General features: G+C 25.8%; 1 protein-coding gene across 1 annotated transcript; it reads left to right on the top strand.

Moving 5' to 3' along the window:
• The first annotated feature begins 10,814 nt into the window (after positions 1-10,814).
• Positions 10,815-13,701, top strand: LOC145835684 (S1 RNA-binding domain-containing protein 1-like). Its single transcript, XM_082943379.1, has one exon. The coding sequence runs from the start codon at positions 10,833-10,835 to the stop codon at positions 13,170-13,172; it is 2,340 nt and encodes a 779-aa protein (XP_082799505.1). The 5' UTR covers positions 10,815-10,832; the 3' UTR covers positions 13,173-13,701.
• Positions 13,702-14,474: the final 773 nt, after the last annotated feature.

The raw sequence follows: 14,474 nt of genomic DNA on the forward strand, positions 1-14,474 counted from the left end.
TGAGAAACAAAAAAAAAGTGAATAATAAAAGATCGTTAATTTCAGAACTAACTAAAGAAAGTATGTGAACAAAAAGTAAATAAGCTACTAAATTAAAAGAGATATTAACTAAAAAAAATATTTAATTTTTAGGTTTAAATTTAAACTTGAAAAAACGATTGTGTGTTTTATATGTGTTACAAAATAATTAAATTACTAAATTTTCTATTTATTTCTCCTATGTTGTTTCAAACAAAATTGGTTTTTTTTTAACTTATGGAAAAAGATACTGTAAATCTAGTAACTTTTTTTTTGAATCTTTTTGTAAGTTTTTTTAATTAGGTCTAAGTTAAAACACTTTAATCTGATTTCGCTAAAAACTAAATTGATTTATAGATAAACTTTTTAACTATTTATAATATAACTGTTTGGTAAACAAGAACAACCGAACCGAACCATTAATTTACTTTGTAAATATCGAATGATTGGAATTTGACTCAAATTAATTTATTTAAAAAGCATATACTTTTAATTTTTATCGATTATATGTAAGTAGATATTATATAAAAGAAAATTTTTGCTTAATAGTAAATTTTTGTTCAGTCTTTAGTTAACTTAAAACTACCTGACTAATAAAACTATTAATCTAATTATACACTTAAAATTATCATTTCAAACAAAAAAACTTCTAAGCATAAGTACTTAAAATAATAAACAAATTTAGTTTTTAAAAGGCTAGATAGATACAAAGATCTGTGCAGACTTTAGTAGTTTTTATTAAAATTGTATGTTATAAGAAATATTTTTCATAATAATAGAATCCTTACCTTATATAATCGGTGATTATGAAAATTAGATTCTAACAATTGTGTAATATATATGATAAGTTTTTTAATTAAACGCTAGCTAAAAACTTATTATTTTTGAGCACACTAATATTATTTAATACATACTACCAAGTACCAGTACTATAAAGACTACACATAGATAAATTTTAATAAATAGAATCTTACGAAAAACTTAAGAATTATGTTTTAGTTTATTACATCAACGAAGTTGCATTTAACAGAACTTTCAACAGAAGGAAAAAAGTTAAAAACTGGTTTATTTTTAAAGGAAAAAAGTTCAGTTTGGCAAGACACCCCATAGCAGCTACTTCATAGCTTAACAATGAATGATGCTATTTTATATCTAAATTACATAGTTATATAATCTTTTTTTTTATAAGGTAGAAAAACATCAGAACTCACTCTTTCCTCTGCAATAATAAACGTTTTCTGATGGTCAAGTGAGTGAGTTTGAGGTCATCATGTGTTATTCCACCTGCCCTATCTTTAAATTGATTAAGAAAAAGTTAACCTTTAATTAAAAAATAAATCTTTTTTATCAATAAAAACATAAGTCTACTAAAGTATTTACCGATATAAATAACAATCAATGTTTTTCCATAAAAGTTTTAAAAATAGTATATTTCTGATAAGTTGCAGTGAAAGTATATTAAAACTTTTATTGAAAAAACATTGATTGTTATTTATATGGGTGAACAGATAAATCTATTTATATTCAAAAAAAAACATAAATTTGATTTTTAAATAACCAAAATAAAAATAAAACTTATCCTAAACCTTAATTGAAAAAAAAAACTTTTTTTTTATAGTAAAGAAAATCAGTCTCAAACTCTACCCCTTGCAACAATAAACATTTTATGGGGAAGACACATATTTTGGCAAACACTCACAAAGTTAAAATTTCAACATAAAAAACCACAAAGTGTAGAAAATTCCTAAAGCTCAAATATCCAAGCAAGTGCTGCCAATGTCCTGAACAAAACAACAATCCAATTATGATATCACTGCCACCAAAGTGTGTTCACAATTAGCTGTTAAAAATTTATATAGCAAATACCACTAAGCAGTATAAATTGTAAGAAAAACAGCTACAAAACAACAAACTTCTAAAATAAAAGTAAAAAATAGTTTTATTTATTGCTAGCATTAAGTTAACATAAAGTTTAATCAATATTTAAAAACTTGACAAATAATTTCTCTCATAACAAAGTTTTATTAACAAAAGTACAACATGTCACCAGAAATGTTCCTTTATATAATAAAAATAAGATAAATTACATAAAGTATTCAAACTTAGGTTTATACAAAATTTAAAAGAGAAAACTAAATATACACAATTAATCTAGTTTATACATAAATGCACAAAAGTATAAGACAATAAAACAACATACTCAGACATATGATTAAAAGCACTCCAGGTTTATTACTTGTAGCAAGTTAATAGAAAATTTTTATAAACACATTTAAATTCATGTTTTTTACTTAATTTTTCAGGCACATTAGACCAAAACATTGGACCCAAATACAGAAAGGAGTTTAGTCCAAGTCTTGTTCCAAGTCTTTCAGTTTAATTTTTTTCTTGAAATTTAATTTTTTGGAAAACCTAGTATTGTGTGAATGAAGAGAACTAGCAAGAGTAAAACTTTTAATATGCTGAACATCAAGTCGAGTCATACTATTCTGCATTAATTTACAAACTTGCAATTTAAACACATAATTTAATTTCTGCAGACCAGTTTTCACAAATAGTGTGTTTGTTGGGGTCAAAGCAGGCACACAGTAAACATACTTCACAATTATTTTTTACATACTAACAATTTGCTTAAAATAACATTCAACAGCACCACCCCAAGCAGATATACAGTATTGAATATGAGGATAAAACAAACTATAATACACCATTTTAAGTGTACTCACATACAAATAGTACCTCAATTTTGACGACACAAAACAACTTCTAGACAGTTATGATTTGAGAGATCTTAAGTGAGCCATCCAATTCAGTCTTTTATCCAAAACCACACCCAAGTATTTTATACTTTCATTGTGTTCAATATTAAATCCATTTATATTTACTTTAAAATCGCATTTTTTAAGCGCACTGTTTAAAATAAAAAAATTGTTTTAGAATAGTAAATAAAAAGTTTATTAGCACACAACCATACATTGATTTTTCTCAGATCTTCATTAATAACACTGTTCACACAACTAAGATCACTATGTTGGTAGCTTAAGCAGGCATCATCAGCAAACAATCTCTTATTAATCTCAGTAGAAGAAAAAATATCATTTATATATACAAGTAACAACAAAGGACCCAAACAAGAATCTTGCCAAATTCCAACATTCACAGTTTCATGCTTAGAAACAATATTATTTATAACAGTTGTTTGGCTTCTATTATTTAATGATCTTTGTAGTAAATTTAACATAGATCCTTAACCAAAACTTAGTTTAGAAAATAAATTCTTGAATGAATAAATTCATTATTTCTCCTCAAGTAGTTGAGGTCTCTTTATTTTTTTTCTTAAAACAAAAACATATAGTAGATCCTTCTACTTTATAACCTTTTAATTTTGACAAGAGTATTTTATGATTAAATGCTTTTGCTAAATCTTCAAAGACAGAACAATTACCTAACCTTTTATCACCTGCCTCAGTCAACCTATCCACAATTTGATTCGCAGCCAGCTCAGTTGTACTATTTTTTGTAAAACCATACTGCTTTTTATACAAAACACCATTTGACAAAAGAAGTTATTCAACTTCTTACACACTAAGGACTCATAAATTTTTCTAGAAGGAGATAAAAAGGAAGCATAGCTGTCAAATTTGCACAAGAGTACAAAATTGCACAAAAATAAAGTTGCATGAAGACACTTTTTAAATTTTCTAAGGAATCAGGGTTGTCAAATACCTGAAATTTGACAATTTAGGCTAGAAAAAATCTGGAATTTGAGAAAATTTGAAAAACAAATCTTAGATAACCCAAAATTTTGAACAATGAATAAAACCTGGAGTTTTAAAATGTTTTACATGTAAGTAATCAAATTTCAGTTTGACACAAATTTCAATCATATTGGTTTTTTTTTGTTATCATAATTTTTTTAATTATTATAAACAGATTTAGTGTAACTTTAAAGTAAATTTATAATGTTGTTGTACTATAAAAGACATTTTTACACCATAAACTTAATTTTATACTAAAAATACACTCAATAACTTTAATTTTCCAGTACCTGAAAGAAATTCAAAAAACTTGGAAGAAATTTCTCAGAAACCTTTGGCAACCCTTAAGAAGAAAAATATGACTCTTTTTCTTCTACCTACACTACATCAATAAACATTTTTAGAAGGTCAAGAAAATAAGTTAAGTAATGTATGATTCCCCTAGCCTGTTTTACAGTTAACATAAAATTAACAAAGACCTAATCTATCTTTTTTTTCACTAAATTTATTTATTTACACAAAGGCAACAACGTTTTACCTATATTTTTGCACATACCTATCTTTTTTAAGTGAAAAAATACTCCCTAATGACAAGTTGTTTGGCAAACAGAAGCCAATTAATGATACTTTTTTAATACTAAATTTATTTCTTTACACAAAGGCAAGGACGTTTCACCTATATTTTTGCATATACTTATCTTTTTTAAGTGAAAAAATACTCCCTAATGATAAGTTGTTTAGCAAACACTAGCCAATTAAAAAAAAAACACAAAAGTTGGGAAAATTACAAAGCTTAAATCCCCAAGAATCACTTTAAACTGACTCTACAACATAATAATACACAGGGTGGCCACTGAACCTAAAATCCTAGAATTTGACAATTTAGACTAAAAATACCTTAAAAAACCAAAAAAATGAGGAATTGAAAAAAAACACAAGAAAACCTAGATTTTTGAGCAATTTTTACATGATAAATAGTGAAATTTCGATTTGACACAAAAAATCTATAATATAGTCCAAAATTTGTTGTCATCATCAAATTTTTTTATTAACAAACATATTTCAAGTAGCTTTACAGTATTTAATGTTGCTATACTACTTAAAACTGTTTTTTACTTTAAGCTTAATTTTTGATTAAAAATAGACCCAAAAACAGATACTTACAAAAACCTGGAAGAAATTCATAAAAAACTAGTAGCCACCCTGAATACATCAATAATCCAACCATGTGATAATTGTCATCAAAGCTAAATCAACTGCTACAAATTTTAATAGACCAATACCAATCGGAAGTATGAAATTCTATAAAAAGTTTAAAAAACAAATTTATTAAAATAAGCATGCTAAAAAAATGCCACTCTTAACTTTAAATAAAATTTCTTAAAAAATAAAACAATTACTTTTGGCTTGAATTAGTTAAAAAAAAGGGTGGCCACAAAACCTGAAAAAACCTAAAATTTGACAATTTAGGCAAAAAAAAAGCATGGTAAAACATGTAAATTCGAAAATTTTCAAAATTTTTGAAAAGAAAAACAGGAAAAACCTAGAATTTTATTTTTTTAACAACTTTGTTTAATAAAAACAGTAAATTTTATGTAAAAATTATACTACAAACTTTTAATTAGTAATATATTTGTTATTACTTAAATTATTAATTTAATTAATAAAACTACTGTTTTAGTTGCATTTCCAATTATTTTTATAGTCAGTCAACAAGAACCTATTTCCGACTGATGCAACTTTATAAAGTTTAGATTGAGAGAAAGCTAATAGAGAGCAAAATAAGAGCAGAGTCAAATAAAAATGTCTGATGCCATGTTTTATGCCTAAAATATTTATAATAAGGATAATAAATCTTAACTTTATAATATAAGTTATAAGACGTTAGTTGTACTTGGTTTATATAAAGTAAACATAATAAGCTAGATCAAGAATATGTAACAAGTATATGAATAGTATTAAAGTTGTATGAATATTAAGGGCATTGGGGGGGTTCCGACATTTTTTTTTACTAAAAATAACATTGGATCTTATATAAAAGCTTAAAGTACAAACTACAAGCCAGTTTTTATAGAATTGAAAAATATTATTTTATATTTGAGATATTGTAATTTTTACAAAAAGTTTCCAATACAAACATATGGATTACAAATTTTTTGGGGTCAATTTTCTTGGAAATTTTAAAAATCACTAAAAATCTATCTTCTCCTTCATTTCTGAGATAGGGACCTAAAATTTTCAGGAAACCTTCCTTTTATAGTTTGAAAGACTTTAAATGTTGGAATTTTAAAATATTCAAAAATAAAAGTTTTAGATAAAAAAACAAAAAATAGGTGGTTTTTTTTTAATAAAAATTTTATTTTTCAAAAATAAAATAAAATCCTGCATTCAATCTTTTTAAAATTTAATAATACACTTTCTGTAAAAATTTGAAGAAGATTGCTTAAAAAATAAAGGAGGAGGTAGATTTTTAGTGAAATGGTCTTTTTTTGCGTTTTTAGTTTGTGCCTTCCATTAGTAACCTATTGAGGTCACCAACTTGGACTGCTCATATCTAAAAAAATACTTTTCATATCTCAAAAAAAATTTTTCAAGCGGTTAAAAATGTCTGATAGCTCAGATAAAACTCTATAAAATAAGATCATCTTGTAAAAATGAAGGTGGATCCCCCCTATGCCCTTAATGTTATATATCAACATAAAAGATTTTGAAGAATTATACGAGATAAACTTTAAAGAAATTGATTAAATATATTAGTATAGGGTGCAAATAATAGTAATGCTATATTTTTTAAGTATTTAAATCTATCAAAAACACCTCTTTTAACTTAAGATTAGTTTAGTACTTAATATGGTCCAAAAAAGATGAACTCTCAACCTAGAGAAAGTTTGTCAAAAACATTTTGCCACCCTGTTTATACCAGGTCCATTGATCATATTAATAAGCTTTCCCTTTTAAGTGTTCAACAAACCAACTAGCCAAAATAAGCTTGATTGTATAGCTATAATACAAACAGTGTTTCTACACACTCAGACCTTTTAGGATAGTTTCAAGTTGTTGAAAAATCAGCCAAACTCTAGAAAGCTTGCAAAATTTTAAGGTCTTTAGAATAACTCAGGATTTTACAAAATTATGTTAAGTATAGTTGAAAACATAGAAAACTAAAACATACGTTCACAACCATGCTCTTAATGGGTTACATAACAATTCAAGTTCTTAAAAAATTTAAAGGGTCACATCTCAAAAAGTAATATATATTTCAAAAATTGCATATATAAATCTAATTAATACTTACAAACACTTATTTGTTTTTGGAATTTTTTTTTAGAGAACTTTTCAAACTAATGAATTTCAAACTTATTTTAGCCATATCTCCAAAAAATTAAAATCTTTAAAGAAAAATATTTGTATGTTTAATTTATTGTACAGTAGTCTTCCTTTATTGTACCAACATATGTTTCTGTATGTTAACGAATCAACACACTTCAACTGGGTTATGTAAAAAAATAATTACTGTAATGAGAGAATAGAAGCATAGAATAAAGTAGGTGTATACATGGTTTCATTAAAATAAAATATTTTCTACAGATAATAGTTAATAATAGGTAAAATACTTAATATTAAATCCGACTGTTATAAAACTATATATTTATGATTATTAAGTCTAAAATAAGTAAAGTAAGCTAAATTACACAACAAAACAACAAATCATAATATAAAACAGTTGAAGTGTGTTGATTCATTAACACACAGAAACATATGTTGGTACAATAAAGGAAGATTACTGTACAATTTGTTTTTATTTATATTCTAGTGAAGTTACTTATATTTAAAAATTAGAATGGTCCATATTAATTTAGTCATGCACTGCTCTTGATAGGATTAAAGTTAAATATAACAATATAAAGTATAAGAGAAATGTTTATTGTGTTGCTCTTTTTTCATTATTATTAGTATATAAATTTTATTGTCTACTTTATAGAGAACTTTTTTTAAAGTAATTTACTGTGCTCTGTTTTTAAAAACGTTGAAGATCACTGTAATAAACCATATAAAATGTTAACAAAAAGTTTAATCATAAAAACTTATTTTTATAAAAGTAAACTAAATATCCACTATGTATAAAAAACAATAATGTCAACTAAATTGAACGTATTTAAAAGATGAATATGATCATTATGGCATAGGGGGGATCCACCTTCATTTTTACAAGTAGATCTTATTTTATAGAGTTTTATCTGAGCTATCAGACATTTTTAACTGCTTGAAAAAAATCAAAGTATTTTTTGAGATATGAGCAGTCAAAGTTGGTGACCTCAATAGGTTCCTAATGGAAGGCACAAACTAAAAACGCAAAAAAAAGACCATTTCACTAAAAATCTATCTCATCCTTTATTTAAAAGCAATCTTATTCGAATTTTTACAGAAAGTGTATTACTAAATTTTAAAGAGATTGAATGCAAGAATTTTTTAAATTTTGAAAAATATATTTTTTATTAAAAAAAAACCACCTATTTTTTTGTTTTTTTTTATGTAAAATTTTTAATATTTTCAAAACTCCAACATTCAAAGTCTTCTAAATTACAAAAGGAACGTTTCCTGAAAGTTTGAGATCTCTAGCTCAAAAAATGATGGAGGAGATAGGTTTTCAGTGATTTTTTAAATTTCCGAGAAAATTGACTTCAAAAAATTTGTGGTCAATACGTTTGTATTGGAATCTTTTTATAAAAATTACAATATCTCAAAAGTTAAATAAGATTTTTTAAATCTATAAAAAATGACTTGTAGTTTGTACTTTAAGCTTTCATTTAAGATACAATGTTATTTTTAGTAAAAAAAAATGTCAGAACTCCCCCTATGCCCTATAAGTCCTATGCAGATTGTCAAGTAAATAAATTTCTTATAATAAAATATTTGTAGTTGTAACTTACCATTATAAAACAGTAAAGTTCTAATCTATAAATATAATTATTGAAACTAGTTTAAGATAAAAAAATAATTTAAACAAATCATGGTCATTTTTAGTGTACTTTTTCGACTATTTTTGGATATTTTAGAAACTTAAGTAGGAAGCCTGTATTATTATTCTTTGATTTTCTGAGTATACTTTATATTTTACTTATTTTTAATAACAGTTCTTTGTTTAATATTTTGTACTTTCTTTAGTGTGAATTAATAACATAATGAAAAGCATTTGGTATAAACAAAGTTAAACTTCATGCAGGATACATTATTTGTTATCACTTTTCACACATAATTAGTTTCAGTTATCATTCATTTCTTCCTTCATATATTATAAAATAAATTATAACCTATAAAAGATACTAAGACATAGATCAATTTATGTTTAAATTAGAAGTTCTATTCAAATTTGAATTTTTATAACTTTTATATTTTTATAGCCCCTTTTAATAAACTTGGTATTATATTTAACTGTTAAAAATAAACAAATATAATGCACAATATCCTCAAATTTATTCACGTTTAGAACTTTTATAATTTTTTTGAAACAGCTCAAAAATTTTAAAATGTTTTTGTTTTTTTTACTAATTTGTAATTTTTATTATAAAGAATTTATATGATTTATTTTTATTTTATGTATTATTTTTCTATTTTATCTAAGGAACCTTTTTTTAATAATGTACATCTAAACAAACTCAGTAAACTGGAATCCCTGTATATTTGAATTGTGCTTCTCTACATTTATGCTACAATTACACAGTCTTTAACAAATACTTTTCATTCAGTCATTATAATGTTTTAGACTATTCAGTCATTATAATGTTAACACAAACTGTTGAAAAGCAAATCAACTTTGCACAAAAGAAAAAACTTTAGAAATTTTTATTAGGGACCAGTTAAAAACACTAAATAAACTGTACCAAAATAACAAATCAACATTCACAAAAGAAATAAAAGGCATTCAACTAAACCATAAAACTAAACTGGAATCTAAAAGACAAGAACTCAAGCTACATCCTAAAATAGACCATATTAAAAAGCATAACAATATCAAATTCTATATAAAAAATAGCTTTAATCTATGTACAGTAAAAAAGTTTAATTAATGAAGAATTATTAATCTAAAGTCTCATTATTATTAATCTAAATATGTTGTGTTTGTTACCAAAATAATTTTCGGTAAAGTCTAAAACAACTTACCTTTAATTTAAATAAGCAAATTCAAATTGTAAATATAAGCAGTTTATTAGATTACTACTTTTAAGATTAATTGTTAACTTTAAAGTTTTTGTATCATTGTGAAATGGTAGAGCAAATTCTTGAGCTTTGCACATGTTAGCAAATCTATATTTATTCTAAATTTTATGTTTATTATATAACCAAAGAGGAGGTTAATAATTTACATTAGGTACAGCTTTTTTTGAAAGGTTATATTAAACATTTTTTTTTCATAATAGTTGTAAATTTTGTACAAATTCTTACATCCATTAACTATCATTTTTTCTGATAGGAAAACATTAAAAGTTGAAGAATACCTTAAACTTAGGTGCATAACTATCAAATTTATACAATTCAAATTCCTACAGTTTGCATTATAATAATTCTAAAATTTGTGAATTTTCTTATTTTAATTAACATTTAAAAAAAAATTGTTAGCTGTTGTAATCTTATTATTTAGACATACATGACCATTATTTCATTTTTTCAAATAAAAATTACTTTTTGAGATATTGCCTTATAAACTTTTTTATAAGAATTTAAATTGTCAGAATTTTATTTGTTGTGGTTTGAATAGTCATGTAACATTTGTTTTGAGTTTAAAAATATGTCTATTTATATTCATGTATAGAATTACTAAACTTCTAAAACAAGCTAAATAGAATAAATTATTCTTTTAAGTTAGTCAAAATATCAGTTATTAATATCTTGAAGCCCTATTCTTAAAAATAAATTTTAGAATAAAATATAATTTTGATCTTAAAAATTAAATATTGTTATTTAGTTTACAAACATATATTAGTAAAAGTGTAGCAACTTACAAAAAAAACTATAAAACTTTTAATAGAATTTGATTAAGTATCTAGTGTAATAGTTATGGAAGATGATGATATTTTAAAACTAATTTCACGGCAAATGGAAGTTTCAATATCTGTTTGCCGCAACCTAGTAGGTATGCTTGAAAAAGAGGAGTGTACTGTTCCCTTTATTGCACGTTACAGATGTGAGCGTACAGGTAAAATGGAAGCAGAAAAGCTTCGAAAATTTCAAAGTTGCCTTCAAAGTTATCGTGAATTACAAAGAAAATCTTTGTACTATGCTAAACTGATTAGCCAGCAGGGAAAGCTTACAGAAAAGTTTTCAAAAGCACTTAAAAGTGCAGAGAGCATGGATGAATTGAACATGGTGTATGAACCATTTAAAAAATCGTCAAAACAATCTCATGCTGAAAAAGCTCGAGAATTAGGTCTTGAAAATCCTGTGTTAAAAATGATGGAATACCCAAATGTTAAAGTTAACTTTAGGAACTTTGTTAGAAAAGGAACTGTTGGCCTAGCAACTCTTTCAGAAGTTGAAGTTGGAGTAAAATATTTGGTGGCTGACTATATTGCTAAGCATGAAAAGACCATCAAAACTATAAGAAATATTTTTGATAGAAAGTCTATGACCATTGTTTCAAAGCAATCAAAAGTTAAAGATAACGTAAAAGGCTCATCGTCAAATCTTTATAAGTATCAAAACTACTTTGATTTTAAACTTTCATTAAACAAAATAAAATCCTTTCAGCTTCTTGCAATTAATCGTGGTGAAACTCAAAAGTATCTATCAGTAAAAATAATAATTAATGAGTTTGTTAAAAATAGATTCTTAGAGTGGTGCAGAAAGTGTTTTGCTGAAAAAATCTACTCTGAGGAAAATAGAAATTTAGTAAAAGACTGTATAGAGGATAGTTTTGAAAGGCTTATCAAGCCTAAAGTTGTGCGGAGATGTAGAACAGAATTAACCAAAGAAGCTCAAGAATTTTCTGTTCAGCTTTTTTCTAGAAATTTGAAAAAGCTTCTGTTGACACCACCAGTTTACCACAAAATGGTTCTTGGTGTTGATCCTGGGTTTTCTAATGGATGCAAATGTGCAGTTGTGGCTCAAGATGGTAGGGTAGTAGCAACTGAAATATTCTACTTATACAATTGTTTACAATCTACGGATAAATTAAGAAAGTTATACCTTGAGTATACTTTTGAAGTTATTGCTATTGGTAGTGGTACTGCTTGTCGTGAAACTGAAGTGTTTTTCTCTAAACTATTGCCTAAATTAGGTAACCCAAATCTTTCGTTTTGTATAGTTAGTGAGGATGGTGCTTCCATTTACAGTGTTTCTGCAGAGGCAAAAAATGAGTTTCCAAATTTAGCACCAAACTTAATTAGTGCAGTTTCAATTGCACGTAGGTTTCAAGATCCTCTAAATGAATTGATAAAATATGAAGCTAAGCATCTTGGAATAGGGCAATATCAGCATGACAACAATGTATCAAAGCTTAGTAAGGCTGTAGACCAAGTAGTTGAAGACTGTGTTACTCTTGTTGGTGTGGATTTAAACTCAGCCTCCACTCATATTTTAAACCATATTGCTGGCCTTAAAAAAAGTCAGGCGAAAAGTATTGTTGAGTGGCGAAAAAAGAATGGACATTTTGTCAACCGCAAGCAGCTGCTCACAGTTGCTGGTATTGGAGTAAAAACATTTCAGCAGTGTGCTGGTTTTCTTAGAATAAATCATAACCAGCATAGCATTACATCTAATGAAAAAAATCAGACTGAAGAAGTGCCTATAAAGTTGGGTTCTAAAAGAAAAGCTACTAAATCTTACAACCAAAATGCAAAAAAAATAAAAAAAGACTGGCAAACTAACCCACTTGACCAAACGTGGATTCACCCTGAAAGTTACGAAAAAACAGAAAAACTTTTATCTAGTGTTCGTTTATCAACAAACAACATTGGTAGTATAAGTTTTGTTACTAAAATGCAGCAAAACTTAGAAACACTTAAAAAATGTTCTATTGAACTTGGTATAGGTGAGCCAACGTTCAAACTCATACATGATGGACTGACTCAACCACTTGGTTATTTAGATATTCGAAATACAACAGACTCAAACAAACGTATTTATCGATTTGATGTTTTATCTCTTACCGATGTGCACAAAAAAATGAAGCTGCAGGGTAGAGTTACCAATGTTACAGAATTTGGTGTTTTTATAGATGTTGGTATAGGAGTAGATGGACTGATGCACTCAAGCAAAACGAAAGGCAAATGGCCGGTTTTGAAGTCCGTCATTGGTCCTAATGATGTTATTGATGTTGAAGTAGACTCTGTAGATAAACAAAAGAATAGATTACAACTTAGTCTTGTACAAGCTAAGATTGGTGGATTTGTTTTATAGAGTATTTCATAACTATTTTTTTCTATGTGTATTTCCTTGAACATTTATCATATTATTCTAATGCTACTGTTTTTTTCATACATTTTGAGTTCTAATGGTAATAACTTTTTATACACTATTCTCAATAGTGTTTTTAAATAACCAAAGTTACCATAGTCAGTTTAAAAAATATCATGTTGTATAGTAATAACATTTAAATTATATAGAAAATGTCTATTAAAATTTTTATTTGATATACGTATGCATGGGATTAAAAATTAATTCTTTACAAAAGCTGTGAATTTAGTCAGTCCTACTGCTACAAAATAGATATTTTTAAACATAGAACATGTTGTTAAAATAACCCTAAATTCTTTTTATAAGTTTTACTTATTTGCCTTTGCCAAGTTAATAAGTTAATTTTTTTTTTTGAGCTGCATTCAAAATTGTCGTTATCAAACTTAATGAGCTGTGCTTGTTAACTGTCATTTAAGTTTTTTAATGGTTTTACATTAAAAACTTTACTTTTTTATTATACCTAGCCGTGCCTTACCGTAAAAATAGTATGTAGCTTAATTTAAACAGATTATTTTGTCGATGATCTGTCTTTCATTTACGTAAATAAGTTGTACTTATTTATTTGAAAGCTTCTACTTGTTTTTAACTTGTGTTGGAATAAACATTTAATGTTTTTAAGGAACATAATTGCTATGTATTTATTATGTGTTTTTTAGTTTTACTACTATCCTCAGTACCTTGAATTTAAGCAATTTTTCTTAATAAAAAGATCTTGATTTTTTAGTAGTAAGAATGATGCTGAATTAATAAACTATGACATTTTTGCTTATCACAGGGTTCGTGCGCGTCAGGCTAAATCAGTTTTTTTTTTTAAGTTGAAAAACGTCAGGCTAAATAAGTTTTTTTATTTAAAAATTTGAGAATCTCAGTTTTTCTCAGTTCAAATGCTTGAAAATCTTTGATTAAAAAAAAATTGAGAAATTTTTTTTGATCAAATTAAAATGTGTTTTTATTTCTAAATAAAGATATAGTTATTAAAAACAAAATCAGTCAGTATTTGTAAAAATAAATGCTTAAAACCTTAAATTTTTTTAAGAACCTTCATTATTTTGTTTTGAGTAGATTATATATGTCATAATTATAAAAATTCATAAACAAATACAGGTTGAATATTACAGTATAGTTCAACAACTCATCTGTTTGTTTGAATTTGTTTGCATTAGCTATGTTTTTCAGAGCTTAGTTGGTTAAACTGTTTTAATTTCAAATTTAAAGGCTTTATACCAATACTTTTTAGATTAAAAC

Source organism: Thalia democratica, chromosome 5, assembly GCF_965202585.1.
Source record: "Thalia democratica chromosome 5, ktThaDemo2.hap1.1, whole genome shotgun sequence".
NCBI lineage: Eukaryota > Metazoa > Chordata > Thaliacea > Salpida > Salpidae > Thalia > Thalia democratica.

Coding starts and splice junctions, on each gene's coding strand:
- LOC145835684 (XM_082943379.1), top strand. CDS start 10,833: ATGGAAGATGATGATATTTTAAAACTAATTTCACGGCAAATGGAAGTT.